The 17,117-nt window shown below is 51.3% G+C and overlaps 2 protein-coding genes across 2 annotated transcripts in view; one reads left to right on the top strand and one right to left on the bottom strand.

The window, feature by feature from the left end:
* Positions 1-15,023, bottom strand: part of ANKRD27 (ankyrin repeat domain 27 (VPS9 domain)) — a 39,774-nt gene extending 24,751 nt beyond the window's left edge. Inside the window, exons 1-3 of the mRNA XM_004693551.2 lie at positions 14,939-15,023; positions 6,668-6,799; positions 1,002-1,112 (exon numbers count right to left, since the gene is read on the bottom strand). Of these exons, the coding sequence (XP_004693608.1) occupies positions 1,002-1,112; positions 6,668-6,769 (213 nt within the window). The 5' untranslated portion in view covers positions 6,770-6,799; positions 14,939-15,023. The remainder of the gene's footprint in view (positions 1-1,001; positions 1,113-6,667; positions 6,800-14,938) is intronic.
* Positions 15,024-16,056: 1,033 nt separating this feature from the next.
* On the top strand, positions 16,057-16,761 carry RGS9BP (regulator of G protein signaling 9 binding protein). The gene has a single exon (XM_004693596.1). It carries the CDS (start codon positions 16,057-16,059, stop codon positions 16,759-16,761), a length of 705 nt encoding a protein of 234 aa, XP_004693653.1.
* Positions 16,762-17,117: the final 356 nt, after the last annotated feature.

The following is a 17,117-nucleotide window of genomic DNA, read 5'->3' as shown; positions in this document are numbered from 1 at the left end:
GCGCCGTGTCAGTGGCTGAGGCGGCCACGGGCCCCTCGGCCGGCCCGGCGATGTCCCCCTCCCTGCCCGCCTGCAGCCACCGAGGTGCGGGACACACGCCCTCTCCTGCCTCGCTGTTAGCTTCTACCCTGCCTCCTCTCCGGTCACCCGGCGCTGTGGCCACACAGAAGAGGGCTTCTGGGCACAGAGACCTGGGGTCTGCAGCCCACTCTCTCCGAGAAGCTTAGCCGCAGGAGAGACAGAAAACAAAGCTGGCCCAGCACACTGACCAGTCTCGGGGAGGGAGGTGAGGCGAGTCAGAAACAGGTCTGAGACGCTCTCAAAACAAACATTTTTAAAAACTGAAGAATTCAGGCCTCCCTGGTGGTGCAAGGGGTTAAGTCTCAGCACTATGAAGCTACCTACAACTGCTGCAGCACGAGTTCAAGCCCCAGCCAGGGATGACCCACAGGGCGCAGCAGACCCCTCCTGTCTCCCCGCTGCTCCCCTCAGCAGTGGATTTCAGTCCATCTGCCTCTTCTGCTCCCCACTCTGGCTCTGGTGAATCCTCTCACACCCCACCCCACACATCTCTGGCCTGTACCTCAGTTCTTCCCTGTAAAAATAAATAAAATCTTTTTTAAAAAGATAACTATTATATTATTTTTTTTAATATTTTTTAAAAAATAAGTAAAAATTAAGAATTCACCCCTGATGCCTAATTTGTGTCCAAGACACCAATGAGCTCCAAAGGACATTGGGATAAGACAGCTCAATATCCTGTTGGGGTGTTCCAGGGGCTCCCCAGCTCATCAGCAGAAGTCCAGGCTGAGCAAGTAACACACCCCCCCCACCCAGAGCTGCAGCCAGGACCCTACTCATTCAGCCGCTCCTCAGAGGCAGGCCTCGTCGTCCCGAGCTGCTGTGTGCGCGTCAAGCCATCAGGGAACATTGCTGCAAGAGGCCCTCCCCGCCACACACACCAAGGAGCGACCCTGGCTGAGCTACAGGGAGACACACACCTTTCCGTTCAGGGTCTGAAAATGTTCTTCCACTGGGATCAAAATGTAGGACTCGAACTGGCAAGCAGACTGCACGTTGCTGGACAGGCTCCCTCTGCAGGGCACTAAGACCTGGGGGAAATAACAGGGTGAGCCTGGAGGGAGTCCCAGAACCAGAAGGAGCCAAGACTGCTTGGCCTGGGATTGTGGAGGCGTCTGCAGCGGGAGGCCGCCACCCATGGGTGGTGCCCCCACCCCAACCCGAGGGAGGAGGGGACAGGCCCTCATGGAGGACCTCAGCCTGCCGGCCGGCGGCTCATACCCACCACCCTGGCCCCACACCCACACACACACACACAATGGCGACCCGGTCTATCAGCAGGCTCAGGGCAGGCTCTGGGGGAAGAAAGGACAGTGTGGAAAACAGTGAAGCTGAGACGCCCACGTAACCCCGCCCGGATGACCCACACCGAGGACGACTCCTTCCAGTCTCCTTCCTAGGCGCGTTTTGCTTTGAAGCCCAACGGTGGTCATAGTCTGGAAGGTTGCAATGAAGTGACAGGAAGAGTTCATGACTGCCGGCTGCCACCGCCACCACCAAGGTCTCTCTCTGCAGAGCAGGCTCAATCTGCAGCATGCGTTCTGGTCCGACTGTGGCCCCCACAAAGACCGGCCTCTGCCCCTGGGCGCAAAGCAGGCGGCAGGCCTGAGCTCTCACAGCCCTTCCTGGCTCAGGGGCCTAGGAGCACCCCTCAGGCGCAAGAGCACCTGGCAGGGAGGGGGGGGCCTGTGTGCTCCTGTGGATGCCTGGGCTCCCCCCCCCCCCGCCCTAGCTGCCATGGGTGCGCTGCCGACAGAGCGTGGCTGGACACACTTGATGCATGCGTCCCGCTGACACAGACCCTTGTGGGGGCACAGCTCACATTCTGAGGGGGGAGCCTTTCCTGTATCCCCCTGAGTGAGGAAAGCAGCATGAGCCCCATGGCTCAGCCAGTGGTTCTCAGAGAGCTGGGCGAATCCTCCAGGCCGAGCTCACTCCATCAGACAAGCACCTTGGGAGAGCTGACTCCAGCCAGAGGCAGAGACGTACAGCACCTCTCGGGACCCCCAAGGTGAGCGAGGCCTCAGAGGGTAAGGGAACACCGTCCAATAGAGCAGGGTGAAAGTTCACATGAACCAACCATGAAACTTGAGGAAAGCAATCAGAATCAGCTCTTTTGGTAGCCGGACCCTGACCAGACCCTGTGGCCACCAGGAAGGAGGGCCTGGGGGCGCGAGAGGCTACCGCTCCCCAACCCTCCATTACTGGGTGCCCCGGACCCTGGAGGGGACAGCACCCACATTTCAGGGATGGCTGGTTGGTGGCAGGGTGGACAGTGAGGAGCCTGTCCTCTGGACAGGGAAGTGAAGGTGTGCCGTGGCCGTCCACACCCCCACACGCCAGCGTGAACACCTGAGGACAGGCTGCTGTGGCCCTGCGCTCCCCAACGGGGAGTCCCCAAGAGGGGATGGGCGTTGAAGTCTGAGCAACAGCTGCCCTTCCCCCAGCATGCCCACGTGTGGGCGCGGCTCCAAGCCTGTGTAAGTCCCCACTGTGCAGACCCAGAAATGGGCTCGACAGAGGCAGCAACTCGCCCTGGATCACCCAGCCGGGAGGGGTGGGGCCGCTGGCCTGGCCCCTGGCCAGTCCCGCCGCCTTCTAGAACCAGGGTGCAGCCTCCTTTGCAGAGAGTCATGCTCTCTGGAACCCTAGGGAGCAGCTGTCATCAAGCGCTTTGTCAGGCATCTGGAGAGAGCAGCTTAGCCCTCTGCCCGCAGAGGAATTGCAGGAGAGCCACTGAACAGACCCTGGCCCGCAAGTTCCCATGGGGGCTGTGCTTGGTGTGGTCGCCCAGCACCAGGAGAGACCAAGTGCCCGAGGTTTCTATCACCTCACATCACTGCTGGTTCAAAAAATGGTACGTCTGAGCATTGTACACCGGAGCTTCTGGGGAAGGTGCAGCTCTCCTTCGATCCTGATTGGCACAAACCAAGTATAAAACCCAACAACCAGAAGACGGATGGGGAAATCTGGCAGGTGTGAGGTATTTAACCAAAGGATTAATTATTGAGGAATTATTTTGCTGGGATGACAGCACTGTGGATTTTGTAAAAGAAAGAGGCCTTGTCATTTAAAAATACATCCCTAAATATTTATAGCTGGAATCACATGAGTGCCTTATATAATTTTCTAGAACTGGCTTCAAAATAATGCTGTGGCTGAGGGTAGACGGCGCAGGGCAGAAGTGGGTGTGGCTGAGGAGCCCGTGGAGGCCGAGTGATGGGGGCGTGGAGCTGACCCTTCTTTTCTTTCTACGTGGGCACGTTTGAGATCAAGCATAGTAATAATATATTTTAATAAAGGTGAGATTAAGTAAAGGAAAGCGAGGCCCTCAGGTAGGCGCCTGGGAAGAGACACCCCGGGCGGCCTCTTGGCAGCAGTGAGCACAGAAGGAAAGAGCCAGAGGGTGAGGGTTGGCTGTGGGCAAGGGACGGCCGTGAGGCCCCTCAAAGGGGCTGTCCACAGTCAGAGAGACTGAGATGGCCCCATGTCGTGGCCCCATGTGAAGGAGTCACCCAGTCCCACCCCAGGGTGAGCCTGAGGACCGGGAACTTCTGAGGTGCACAGGCAACTGTACCCCACCCACCCTACTCCCTGTGTACCTGCCTCACTGGCGCAAGCCTGGCCAGCTCCTCCGCATGGTGTCATCATGGGCACAGTCCATGGACAGTAGGTGCCCAGCAACGTTTGCTGCTCAAATAGGGAGGCCCCCAGTTTCAGGGACCCCATCAGTTTTCAGGCAAATAGCGACGGCCGGAGCATTTCATGACAAGCAGAACCCAGCAGCTGGTTCTCTGCTCCAGCCACCTCCTCGGAGTGGACACAGAGGTGAGGAAGCCAGCTGGACAGGGGGATGGAGCAACTGACCACAGGAGGCAGGGGCCAGTGGCCTGGGGGGGGCTCCCCCAGGGAGAGTCAGATGCCTTCTGGAACAGACATCATATAGTCTTGACACACAGTTGAGGATCACAGCACAGACCATATGCATTTCAAAGGCAAACAACAAAACTTTTTATTCAGTGTCTCATTTAAAGAAAATGACCACAATTAAAGAAAGGCCAGTAGGTAAGCAAGAATCGACATTTATGATACTGAGCTGGGAGTGCTCTCCTGTACGTTCCCCCAGACCAGCTGGGCCCCCCACGGAACCACTGGCAACTTCAGTCCTGCAAATGGCCTATTTCTGGAATCCCTGAAAGGATGCCATGCTCCCCACTTATCTGGAAACCCGGCACAGAGCCTGGCACACAGTAGCGGCTCAGAAACTGCTTGTGGGCTAAGTCTATACAAAATAAACCCCCATAACAGGAACATGGACCTCAAAGCTCTTAGGGGGCTATAAAGGTATTTTACTTGAAAGTTAGTTCTTTGGAACTTAAGAGACACGTTTCCAGACTAACCTTCAGAAGCCTATGCACCTTATAATTAAAGGGCCACAATGAAAGGATCAGATTTAACCTCCTTTTATAATTATTATTTTTCCTATAGGCAAAGGGACCAACCAGTCCATCTGGAAAACGTGGGGGACCTCCCATGATGCCCCTGGACACGGCAGGCACACAGCGGGCCCTTTGAAGAAGCCACAGCTGCGTAATCAGCTGGGCAGTAATAAGCACAGGGGTGACCGTGACAAGCAGTGTGTGGGTGCCCCGGGCCTCTGTGACTGGAACCTGGGAAAAAGGACTTCGGCTGTCCCATGAGGGACCAGGGGACACTGGAGGCCCCTGTCTGGACAGAGAGGTATCCCCATCAGAGGAAGACTTGGGAAGGAAGTCAAAGTCAAGGAATGGCCAGGGACAGAGGGCAGGAGAGGGACAGTCAAGAAGCACCCTCAGCTGCCACCCCCATCACACAAAAACAGGAAGTCCATGTGGCTTGTAGGGACAGTGTGAGGGACAGCTAACCTGGGGACCATTTTAAAATGGTGATTTCACCCCTTTTAAAGCCCACTAAGGGCCCTCCCTGGTGGCACAACAGATTAAAGCACAGTGCTATGAAGCTAGCGTCAGCCGCTTCTTCACGAGTTTGATCCCCAGCCAGGGAGGTGACCCACACGGCACAGCAGACCTCTCCTATATGTCTGCCTGCTGCTCCCCTCAGCAGTGTGTTTCAGTGGATCCACCTGTTCTGCTCCCCATTCTGGTGAATCCTCTCATATCCACACCCAGTTCTGTATGCATAAATAAATACATCTTTAAAAAAAAAAAAAAAAGTGAGCTTGAGAGAGAATCTATACTTGCTACTGAAAAAACCCTCCTGGGCACCAGGAACTGTGCTCCATGCTGGCAACTCGGTACTGACTGAGACAGCGATCCCCAGAGCTCACTGAGAAATAACAGCATTCCAGTGTGTGGTACTCTTTTTGAAAGCAGAAGGAAGTTACTTACAATATGTTTTGACCCAGACAGTATTTTTAAACAGAAGGAACATGCAAGTAGCATTTCTCGTATCAGGCCCAGCCCTCCCACCAGCAAGCCTGCACTGCATCCCACGCTATGTCTCGGTGACAATGACCACAGGTAGAATCTGTAGTTGCCCAAAGCATGCCCACTTCTCCCACTCGAGTCTAAGCTCCATGAGGGCAACAAAATGATGCATGTTCATATTTTCTGCAAAATCCCAGGGATCAAAGACTGCATAGAGCCTCATTTCACAACAGGTGTGGAAGGAGAGAAGACCATAAATGTCTTTGATGAGCTTGATGAGGTGAGATTTTTATTATCTTGATAACACTTGTATTTTCATATTTTTTCATGATGAATTTTAAAGCGTCTAAAATCCAAAGCACACAAATTCTGCGTAACATACATGAGTCATGACACTGATCACAAGACTTTAAGAAATCAGGCTTCTGGTGGCAGAGGTGGGTATGAGGAAGGCAAAAGGCAGCCAGGAGGCTCAAGTCAACCTGAGCTAAAATGACTCCTCTGGTGTGAGCCTTCAGCTGCCAGGCCGATGTGGGACAAGTCAGGCCACTGAAGGAGAGTGGGCAGTGTGGGGAAGAGGAACACACAGAAAGACTTCTCAAGCAGAGGCCACGGAGAGAGGGCACAAAGGTGCCCAGTGCACTGCCATCTGAGCAAGAGGCCTGCCAATCTCACCAGCGGGCCCTAAAGGTGAGGGTGTCTCCCTCAGGCAGCAGATGCTGCTGCCCCTCTGCCCCTGCAGGCCTCAAAGGGCCTTGGAAAGCCATGTAGGAACACCCCCAGCGGATCCCTTATTCTAGGGAGATGAGCACCCATCCCACAAAGGAGAACTCATGAAGCCATAGGAGGAACATCACTTCTACCCCTGCGAACCCTTCATGGTCAAATGGAAAACAAGAAGAACATGTACAGTGACACCAGCATCACCAGGAACTGAAAGTTCAGAGACAGGATGACACCCTGGACTGGTACAGTCCCAGGAGGCTTCCTGGAAGTTCACCACAGTCCCACTCAACTCATGACAAGCTGAGCATGGTCTGGGGCCCATCACACTGAGCAGACTGCAGCTGACTCACTCTGAACAACAAACGCTCATATGTGTCGGCCTCATCAGCAGTATCAGACGCACACCTAACGGAGAAGGACCATCTTGCACTTACAATGCCATGGATTTGAGCCACCTTGCTGCATAAGTCTGGACGCCACTTCTGAAGAGCCAGATAGAAAGGGTTTTTCAGTAGATCTTCATCATACATAGCCATATGGACTTCACACGGGGCAAAATGAGTCTCCTGGGATGAAAGGAAAAAGCAGTAAATGATCACTGTCAGACTTATATCCCACATAAAAGTCTTGATCTGGCAATTTCTAAAAAGTACCCCTGACATGGATGATTCTACTCTGCAGACTGTTTTCTTAGTCTACAGACTTCATACTCCATCAGGAAATATCAGAGATAACCCACCAATTCCAAGATGACTCTTTTTATTGATTAAATGAATAAATTATGTGCTGAAAATCCTGTCAAATGCTAAGTCATTGTAAAAGTAGAAATGGCTATTTTTTAGAACTTCTTACATGAAGAAAATTAAGACTTTTTAAAAATATGCATACATTTTAATTATATTTTAGGCATACAGAAAAATACGGAGTAATAATGCAAACCTACCGCCTAGAATTAGTAAATTTTAACAGTTGGCCGTATTTGCCACAGATTTTCTTTGACTAAAATACATCAGCATAGACTGGAACCCCTCCCCCCAAGTGTCTCTTTCTGATCCTATTCTTTGTCCCAAGCACTTCCCTAAAGTTTTGTATATTCTTCTTGACTACACTTCTATTCCTTTATTACTTATATCTCCATAGCCAATATAAAGTACTATTTTGTGGGTTTCAAACTTTACATAAACGATACACAGTAAGTATTCTGAACACACTCTTCTCATCAACATTATATTTTCAAGTCCATTTATGCTTAAGTCAGTCAGCTCTCATTCATTAATTTCTACTACTACATAGTATTCTTTCAATTGAACATGCCACGGTTTATCTAATATCCTATATGAAGTTGCTGCCATATTCTCAGATTTACAAACACTGTGGCAATGAACACTCTTATACCCTTCTGTGTTTCCTGAGCTCCTCCCTCCTGGGGGAGCAGCAGGAGGCATCTCCTGTATCCCCAGCAGATGTGACAAAGCTTTCTACTCATGCCAAGTACATGAGTTACCCTTCCTCACACCATATCCTAGCCAACACTTCCTGTTCTCATCAGGTTATCTCATTTCTCTGATTCTGTCAGTATAAAATAGTGTACCTCTATTTTCAATTTCATTTTGCTACTAAAATGGAAATAATTTCCTTATTTTCTATGAATTAGGTCTTCTGCTGTTGGCCTTTTCCTTGTAAGTAATGCTTCTTTATATAGATAATACTAAAGATGTTGCAAATAGCTTCTCCCAGTCTATGACTAATCTTTGCAATTTTCTCAAATGAGTGTTTTCAGAAATAGAAGTATGTGGTTTTAACGTGGTTTTACTTGTCATTCTTTGCTCCAATGCTTTTTGGCTTGTAGAAAATCTGCCTCTCATGCTGGCATGCTTCTTTGATTTCCCGTATCAGGGGGTGGCTTCTACTTCCCCTTGGTTCTGAGTCAGTCCTGCATTTTGTTTTAATCAAGCAAAAGACAGAATTTACACTCTGACTTCTGAGTGTCAGTCTCAAGAGACACCGAAGATTCCACTTTCATTCTCGGATACCCCAAAGTAGCCATGAAGGAGCCTGAGTGATGAAAGACTAGAAAAAGAGGCCCAGGGGGCCAGGTAATCACAGTTGACAGTCAGCTAAAGTTCAGCTGAGACTAGAAGAAGCGCCAGCCTATCCACAGAATAGTGACTAATAATAAATTGTTTTTAAGCTGCTAAGTTTTGCTCTTGTTTGTTATGTATCAAAGGTTAACTGAAACACATTCTTTTCCACTTGAAAGCCATAAAAATATTCTATAATGTCTATATATCTCAAAGTTTTTCATTTTTACTTCTTCATCTAACTTTTATCGACACTATAAAACAAGCATCAAATTTTATTTTTTTTCTGTGTGGTGAGCTGTCTAATCTGTGATCTGTAACAAAATACCAAACTGGTAGCATAAACAACAAACATTAATATCTCACAGTTTGGGAGGCTGAGAAGATAAAGATCAAGGTGTAGGCAGATATGGCTCTTGGTGAGGGCCCACTTCCTACCTTACAGATGGCCAATTTCTTGCAGTGTCCTCATGACACAGAAAGAAGGCTCTCCCTTTTCTTCCCCTTTTTGCAAGGGCTTCAATTTTATCAGGAGGGCCTCACACTCATGACTGATTCTAATCCAAATTAACTCCCAAAAGTCTCACCTCCAAATACCATCATATTAAAGATTAGGCTTCATTGGATGTGTGTGTATGGGGTGGTTGTGAGGGGTAAAGAAGTCACAAACATTCAGTCCATAGCATAAACCAAATCATTTTTTTTTTTTTAAGTCCTCCTAACTGATACTGGTACCTTTGTTATCTTCTAAGACCCCACATGTTTGGGCTATTTCTGGGGCTAATTCTGGTATTTACTGTTTCAGTGGCCTCAGTAAGTCCTATTATCCAACATATATCTATAAGAAAGTAACTACATACATATTATGTAATTTTTAATTTGCTATTAATAACATTAAAAACGAAACTAGTGAAACTTTTAATGTTTTATTTATCTTAATGTATCTCAAATATATTTTAACATATGATCAGTATTTGAAGTTACTAATAACATATTTTGCATTGTAATGTGTAGACTACTACTTTATGTGACTACAGTTTCATAACAAGCATTGATATCTTGTAAAGTAAGTACTCCCCTATCTTGTTTTCAGAAATTGTCTGGTCATTCGGAATTTGTTACAACATTAGATGCATTAAAATCAATTTAACAACTTGAGAGTTTTTAATGACCTGGAAAGTCAACATCTTTCTTACAAGGAAGATTATCCATGAACATGGTATATCTCTCTGTGTACATCTTCTATACCTTCCAATTAAATGTTCTCCACAAAGATCATGAATCACATACTTTTATTACTGTACTTACATGTTCTACATAGATTTTACTACTGCCGTGAAGGGGCCTTCTTTTCCCCTAATCTGCTTCCCTTACCACACACAGAGTGATCTGAGTTATCAGAGAGGAATATGAAAAATGAGTACAAAAAGAAGACAGAGTTCATTCCACCTCTCTGAGCCTCATCACACTCTGTGCAATGGGGACTATTAATACCTGTTTGTGCAACTTCCATTCACATGCCACCCTCACTGTTTTTTACCATACCACATTTGCAGAAGAATTAGAAAAATGTGATTTTCCCATTGGATGCAGCACTATGCTGGGGCATGTAAAGTGATTAGCTCATAGGCTATATATGGGCCCCATACACTCTCCACCCCTGCACAGTGAATAATCTGTACAATTAAACACGTCAGTTCTATTCTTAGTGTTTTCCCTTTAAACACCTACTCCCTTTTAAAATGTATTTTTAAAAAGCCAGTAATACTTTAAATGGAAAAATGGTACCACTTCCCTTAAAGAGAAGACAACCATAAATTTTTAAATTATTAAAAACAACTGGCATTATCTAAAACCTTGCTAGATACTATTGCTTGCTAAAAGTTCTAACTTTGAGCTTAAGGTCTCTTCTTTTCATTAAAAAGAGAAAATTAGCAGTTGTTAAAGAGCATCAACATATTCTTGATACAATCAGATGAGTGAAAAATAAATGAAAAATGAAATTACTTTCTATCTAACAATATTCCATAACAACAACATCCATTTGAGAGTATCTTTAGTCCGGGCACTCTAATAATGTCTATGCATCCTTATCCCACTTTAATGCTCATAAAACTATAGTTATCATTAACCCCATGTCACTAATAAGGAAACTGAGGCTCAGTTAGTTGACTCAGGTGATATCAAAATTTATTCTAAAATCCACCCCTTTAACCATGACACCCATCATGTGAAATAAATCTGTCTGGCTTAGAGGATACTTCATGAGCCAGAGGCAGACAGAAGTCATATTTCATTTTCCTCAAAGGTCCTCATGACAAAAAGCTACACAGCTCCCACAATGAATTCCCTCAGTCTGCTGGCCAGAGCTGTCTTGGCTAATACCCCTCCCAGGGACTGCCTGAAGGAGGTCCCTGAGCCCTCCCTGCCAGTCCTATCAGGGAGAAGAAGCTGGCGTAAAAATGGCTAAGTAGAATCCCTTCCTGGCCCCAGAGACAAATCCACAACAATTCAGGTATTGAACTGCTAAATTCGATTATTACTGGAGCCCAGATAATCCCTTTGTGAGTCCACCAGAAAAACTGGGTAATGAAAGTTTGCTGTGACCGTGACAAGAAAACATAAATCCTTCCTGACACAGTTGATCCTCTATGTGGCTGGGCACAGCAGTCAAGATGCTTTGTACAAAACCACAGGAGAACAGGCTGTGATATGCTTAGACAGGCTGGGAGGGACACTCTTTCTGTCCCTCAGACAAGATACTGGCATGGTGACAACACCGCCATCCCAGATGGAGGTGACAAGGGTAAGCTTCAATGGAGGAGCTAAGAAGCTGGCGGACAGGGGAGGAAAAGGCACCAGAAAAGTGCAATGCAAATCTAGAAAGGCCCTGGGAGGGGCAGGCACAGCCAGGGAAAGGAGAAGTGGGGGCGGGGGCAGGGAGGGGGGGGGAGGATGAAGGAATAAAGGAGGCATCCCTGGAAGAGAAAAGATTCAGGAGGCAAAACAGGCACTGAGACCCCAAAGCAGACTTTTTGGCACTAAATAAGATGAGTCCAGGAAAACAGTATGAATCAAAAAAGAGTGAGTAGGAGAAGGGAAACACAGTAAGGAAGGGACCTGAACACATCAAACACTCAAATGGTCCAATGACAAGCCACGCTGGAGAACAGGACAGCGCTTGCTGTCACTTAGCTCCGGATCATCTGCTTTTCCTTGGACATCAGTCCTCCTGGGTGCCAGAGTCCTCGTTAAGGCACCATTCCCAGCCTCTGTCCTAGTGTTATATGCACTATGTAAAACAAAACAAACAAACAAAAAAAACCACACATGCCTCTGGTCCTTAATGCCAGAGTCGAATCCTTATATAGGAGTGACTGGTTAAAATGGACTTAGTAGGCTGACAAGCTGAATTTCAAAATCAATTTCATGTTTTAAAGCAACAGGCAAAGTAAACCAACTGGAAACATGACTAAATTCTCTTTTAAATCCCTTTAATAAAAAAATCCCTCCCTCTACTCCCTTGTAACCTCCCCAGCCCCACCTCAACCCACATGATGGTATGATTTGCAGCTATGTGACTTTACTGTATTAGCAGGAGAGTCAAGCCTCAAGCCAGTACTGGGCATTTTAGGAGGTGGCGGTTTTATGGTCTTCAACTGCCCTGCTGGCCCAGATGAGTCGGGTGGCCAGGGCTCATCTGGTGAGAGCGTGCAGCCTGGCTCAGCAGAATCCAGCCCAGGGAAGTCTGCACCTCCCAGAAACGCTCTCCCTGCCAAAATCTCCCTGCTGAGGCCGCTGCAGCTCTTTTAAGACCTTGACCAGATCCTGACTAGGTCCACTTTCCAACTCATGAGTAATGTTCTCCAGCTGCTTTAATATGTGATACAGAAGTCAAAAAAAGAAAACTTTCTATCCCTCTACCTTAACAATCAAATGAAAGCAATCTGATGATGCCATGCATGGTGTCCCATCACCAGTATCCTTCTGGCCCATCACATCAATGGATCCTGTCCATATTTTTCTCGAAGCACACGGCCAACACCTGGCTCACAGCAGGCACACAAAATTGTTCATTGCTGGAACAAAATGAGAGTGTAGTATTCGAGGAAGCTCAGCTCCCAGGGAGAGTTCCTCTCTCACAGGAGCTGGAAACAGCCCATAGCCAAAGAAGAGTGAAGGGCTGGCCCTGGGCAGTAGCCCTGAAGGCTGACACTGGCCAAAAGTCCACAACAGAGGGTGTGCTGGGAGCCGGCCAAACACAGTGACAGCTGCAAAGTGAAGAGTCAGAGGGGGAGAGAAGGGTGTGGGAGTGGGGCCTGACAAGGGAGCAGAGAAATGTAAGGGAGTCGCTCGGAAGACACAACGACCTCACCCTGCTCCTGGAGTGGCTGGGGGACCATCTGCACCCTCTGCCCTGCTGGTCTCTTGGTCCAAAGGGCGGCAGCTCCGACAGCTGCTTCTCAGTGTCGCTCAGATCCAGAAGGAGCCTCAGGAAATCGGGTCTGGATGCTTCAGGTCTGTCTAGGCCTGGCAGCTAACATCACAGAGCCCCATTCCTTTGCTCTAGGCAGAAGTTACTGGATCCCAACCTAACGCTGGTGCTTCATCAACAGAGGGAGAGCACAGGCAAAAATGCTAAAGCACATAGACACCTGAGTACCAAGAAACAAGCCACTGCCCTCACGAGGGTGACACCACCCGAGAGCCACAGGGAGACCTCGACCCCTGCCTGCCCCTACACAGATAGTCCTGCTCTCTCTCCCAGCCATGATGCCAGGCAGGTTTATTTCAGTGACAAGCCAAGATGCGGGTGCTCACCCAAGGTATCAGTTAAAATATAAATCTAAAATAAATAAATAAATAAATAAAAATAAATAAATCTACCCAATTTCAGACACCACCGCTTTCCAGCTGGGCTGGTCAGAAGTATCTGTTCCTGTTATCTCTCCTTGTAAGGGTGCTTCAGGCTTGCACCCACTGGATCTCGGCCAGACCTGTCTTCCCGAAAGACAACAAAGTGATGGGCTTGAGGTCTGTGCAGTATTATGCAATGACTTCCCTTCCGCCTTATCAGATCTCAACTCCACAGCTTGACACTGGGGGCCTCTCACTTCCGATCTCCAATGCAGGACACCCATCTTGCAACCTCTTCTCCCTCTCTTGTCCCCAAAGCTCCCACACAGAGACAGATGAGGGGGACGTGGGCAGTGGTCTCTCTTCTTTTTCTTCTGTGTGCTTTGTCCTGAAAATTACCATTCCCCGCCAAGTTCCTTGAGTGGCCCTTGAGTAAGTGAGACCTTGAACCATAGAGAATGGCCAAGGCCTGGGCCCTGGCCATGAAGAGCTGCCAATCCACTGACTGAAGAACTGACCCCTGAGTGAGAGTGCATCCAGGAACCCAACTCTGCACTTACAAAGCTGCCTCAACATCCTGGTGAGGTCATCTCAAAATGTTAATATCCCCTGCTCTTCTCTAGGGTTGACCCAAGGTGCACAGCTTAATTAAAACAGGGATCTCTCCGCCCTCCCTGGTGGCGCAGCGGGTTAAAGCACTGCACTGAGAAACTGAAGCCACTTCCGCATGAGTTCGATTCCCGCCTGCCCCGGAGGTGACCACATGGCGTGGCAGACCTCTCCTGGCCCGCCCGCTGCTCCCCTCAGCAGTGTACTTCATTGATCTGCCTGTTCTGCTCCCCTTTCTGTCTCTGGTGAATCCTCTCACCCTCCACATCTCTGGCTTGTACCCCAGTTCTGTATGAATAAATAAATCTTTAAAAAAACAAAACAAAACAGGGATCTCTCTCTGTGTGACCCATAAACTCAGTAAATCCCAGCTCCCCTGCAAACTGGTAGTCCCTCCAGTTCCGCTAGCCTCATGCCCTTAATGGCCTAAACCCTCAAAGAAGACAGGTGCCACTTACTGCCACCGCCAGCATCCCCCTCATATCTCTATCACCTGGGCGAGTGGCCAGCGGAGCAAGGACTCAGAGCCTCTGAACAGTCCATTCTCAACGAAAAGAACTGGACAGACCCAGAGCCCAGAACATCGAAGTTGCTTAACATTTTTCCTGGAGTCATCCTTGCCCAGCAGAACCAGGAGTCTCAGCGAGATTCCCGTCTTCTTTTGCACCTTCATCACGACCGGAGGCGACAGTCGCCTAGCCCAAGGTTCCAGAACCCCCTACCACTGCCAGCCCTCCACTCGCAAGGGCAGGCAAACCTCGGCCATTACTCAGCCCGTGGGCGGGACCTTTTCAACGCCTTCATGTCCGAGCTCCCGGGACCCCGAACCCTCCGCCCGTCTCGGAGCCGCGAGGGTCAGAGGGCGCATTCTTTACCCCGCCTCTCCCAATCCGGATACAAAGAGCAGATCGGTAAAGAGAGCCCCAGTTACGGACGAGATCGGGGGGGACGGGGGGGGGGCACTGGTCGGGCGGTCCACTCAAACAGAGCCCAGGACCCCGAGAGCCGCCCCGCACTGGCTGGGGCGCCGCGGGGCGCCGGCCAGGGTGAGGAATGAGCCCCTCCCCCTCCCACTGGAGGCTCCGCCCGGCCTTAGACCCCGGGCGCAGCCGCCCGGAGGGAGCGAGGCACGGAGAAGCCTGGAGGAAGGACACTTACTTAAAGGACTACATAGTTTCAGTCCCTGCCCTTCCCGGAGCCGCGGCGACACCTCCCGGCCCCTCGGCTTGGACCTCAGTGCCCATCACCCCTGCGCGAAGGCGCTGCTCTACTATCCAGCCTCCGCTGTTGGGCGGAGCCTCGCTCGATCAACCCAATGAGAGGCCGTTCTTAGCAAGAGTGACGTGAGCGCAGAGCAATCATTCCGCCCTCCCGGTCGGGGGGTGGGGCCAAGCAGCGCAGAGCTCTTCCTACTCTGACCCGACCAGCCCAGAGCCGCCGACTGCGCGTGCCCGGAGCCGGAGGGGCGGGGCCAAAGGCAGAGCTGACACTAGGGGTGGGGTCCCAGGCCGGCGCTGGGAGTGTGCTGGACCCCGGCAGGGGGACCCCAGAGTCCGCCCGCGTCGCAGACACCCTTTACAGCTCGCGTTAGGGGACCGAGGTGCCCAAGCCTAGGAAGCACAACTCGTCAGCGGCAGGGTCCGGACCCCCTCACTTGAACAGACGCTGCTAAGCCTCCCTCCACCCCCTTTTTTAACTTGGACCTCAGTTTCCCCATCCGTAAAATCCCGACGAGTGGCGTGGGTCAGCCGAGGACCAGTAATTCAGAATTGTAAAGGGGTGCGGAGGAGGGAAAACGGGGCCTGCACGTGACCCCCCGGTCCCAGGGATGGAAGCACACGCGAGGACGGGCGGGGTGGGCGGATCCTGGAAACCCGCCCGGGCCGCCCCGGGCAGCGGCTAAGGGGGAGCGCGCTGCGCGGTGGCCCGCCAGCCCGGGCGACGGCACCCGAGGAGGATGGGGTCCGCCACTGGGACCTCGCGGGGTGCCGTCGTGGAGGCGAGGGCCGTGCGTCGACGCGGTGTGTCACACGGGGCGCGTCTGGGGGAGATGGACGACAGGATGGGGGGCAACTAACGGGCTCCCCTCGGGTCTGTGGAGGCGCCCAGCGCGGGTCGGGATCCGGCTGCGTCAACACACAGCGGCGTCTGTCTACCTTGCATCGGCCTTGCGGGGCTCGCGGGCAGCCTGGCGGGGAGCCGCTGTCGGGGCAGACGGCGTCCTGCAGCGCTGAGCGCGCGAACTAGAGGGGTGCTGGGGGCCGGAGCGCACCGCCATGGCGAGAGAGGAGTGCAGGGCGCGGCTGGACGTTCTCAGCAGGGCCACCGCGTGCTACCACCATCTGGTGCTGACCGTCGGCGGCTCGGCCGACTCGCAGAAGCTGCGTGAGGAGTTGCAAAAGACCCGCCAGAAGGCGCAGGAGCTGGCAGTGGCCACCTGCGCCCGGCTGACGGCCGCCCTGCGCGACCGCAGTCTGGATGCCGCTGAGCGCGCCGAGTTCGAGCGCCTCTGGGTGACCTTCTCTGGCTGCCTGGAGCTGCTGGAAGCGGACATGCGGCGCGCGCTGGTGCTGGGCACGGCGTTCCCATTGCACGCGCCGAGGCGGCCGCCCGTGCGCACCGGCGTGGCTGGAGGCTCAGCGGGCATCGCGGCGCGCGCCCTGAACACTGGCAGCCCGCGGCGCGAGGCTGACAGCGACTTCGATGTGCGAGACCTGCGGGAGCTGGAGCGGGAGCTCCTTCAGGTGGGCGAAATGATACAAGCCATGGAGATGAAAGTCAACGTGCCGCGCTGGACCGTGCAGGCCCGGCCGTTGGCAGGCGCCGAGCTCCTAGCCAGTGCCAGCGCCAGCGCCTCCTCGATGTCCATGGAAGAGCGCGCGGGACCCTGTGACCTGAACAAGGTCATGGCCGCCGCCGTTTTCAGTGCAGTGCTGCTAGTGGCGGGGGCCCTGGTCGTGTGCGTGGCTAAACTGAGCTGACCGCCACCGCTCCCTGCCTCTCTGAGAATATGCCCAACTGCCATGTGTGATGGCGGTGGGATCTGGCATTTTTAGGGGAAATGGACCTAACACCGTGTGTGTGTGTGTGTGTGTGTGTGTGTGTGTGTGTGTGTGTAAGAGACAGACACACAGACATATAGACAGAGAGAGAAGACGCGTTTCAACCACGGGCAAAACATAACTTCCTCGTGTTGGCCCAGAAAGAGTTAATTTTTCGCGGGGGGTGGGGGTGGGGGGCGCCAGGGCATTACCACTAATGTATGCAGAGCTTTATCCCCTATTAACAGAAAATGGGCCGCAGTGACCCCAGATTCCTCAGAGTTAATGGGTTATCA

This window comes from Condylura cristata, unplaced genomic scaffold (genome assembly GCF_000260355.1).
Source record: "Condylura cristata isolate star-nosed mole 26May11 unplaced genomic scaffold, ConCri1.0 scaffold00039, whole genome shotgun sequence".
Taxonomy (NCBI): Eukaryota; Metazoa; Chordata; class Mammalia; order Eulipotyphla; family Talpidae; genus Condylura; species Condylura cristata.
This window is presented reverse-complemented; position numbering and strand designations above follow the sequence as displayed.

Bases quoted from the DNA above. Each gene is read 5' to 3' on its own strand.
- RGS9BP (XM_004693596.1), top strand. From the start codon at position 16,057: ATGGCGAGAGAGGAGTGCAGGGCGCGGCTGGACGTTCTCAGCAGGGCC.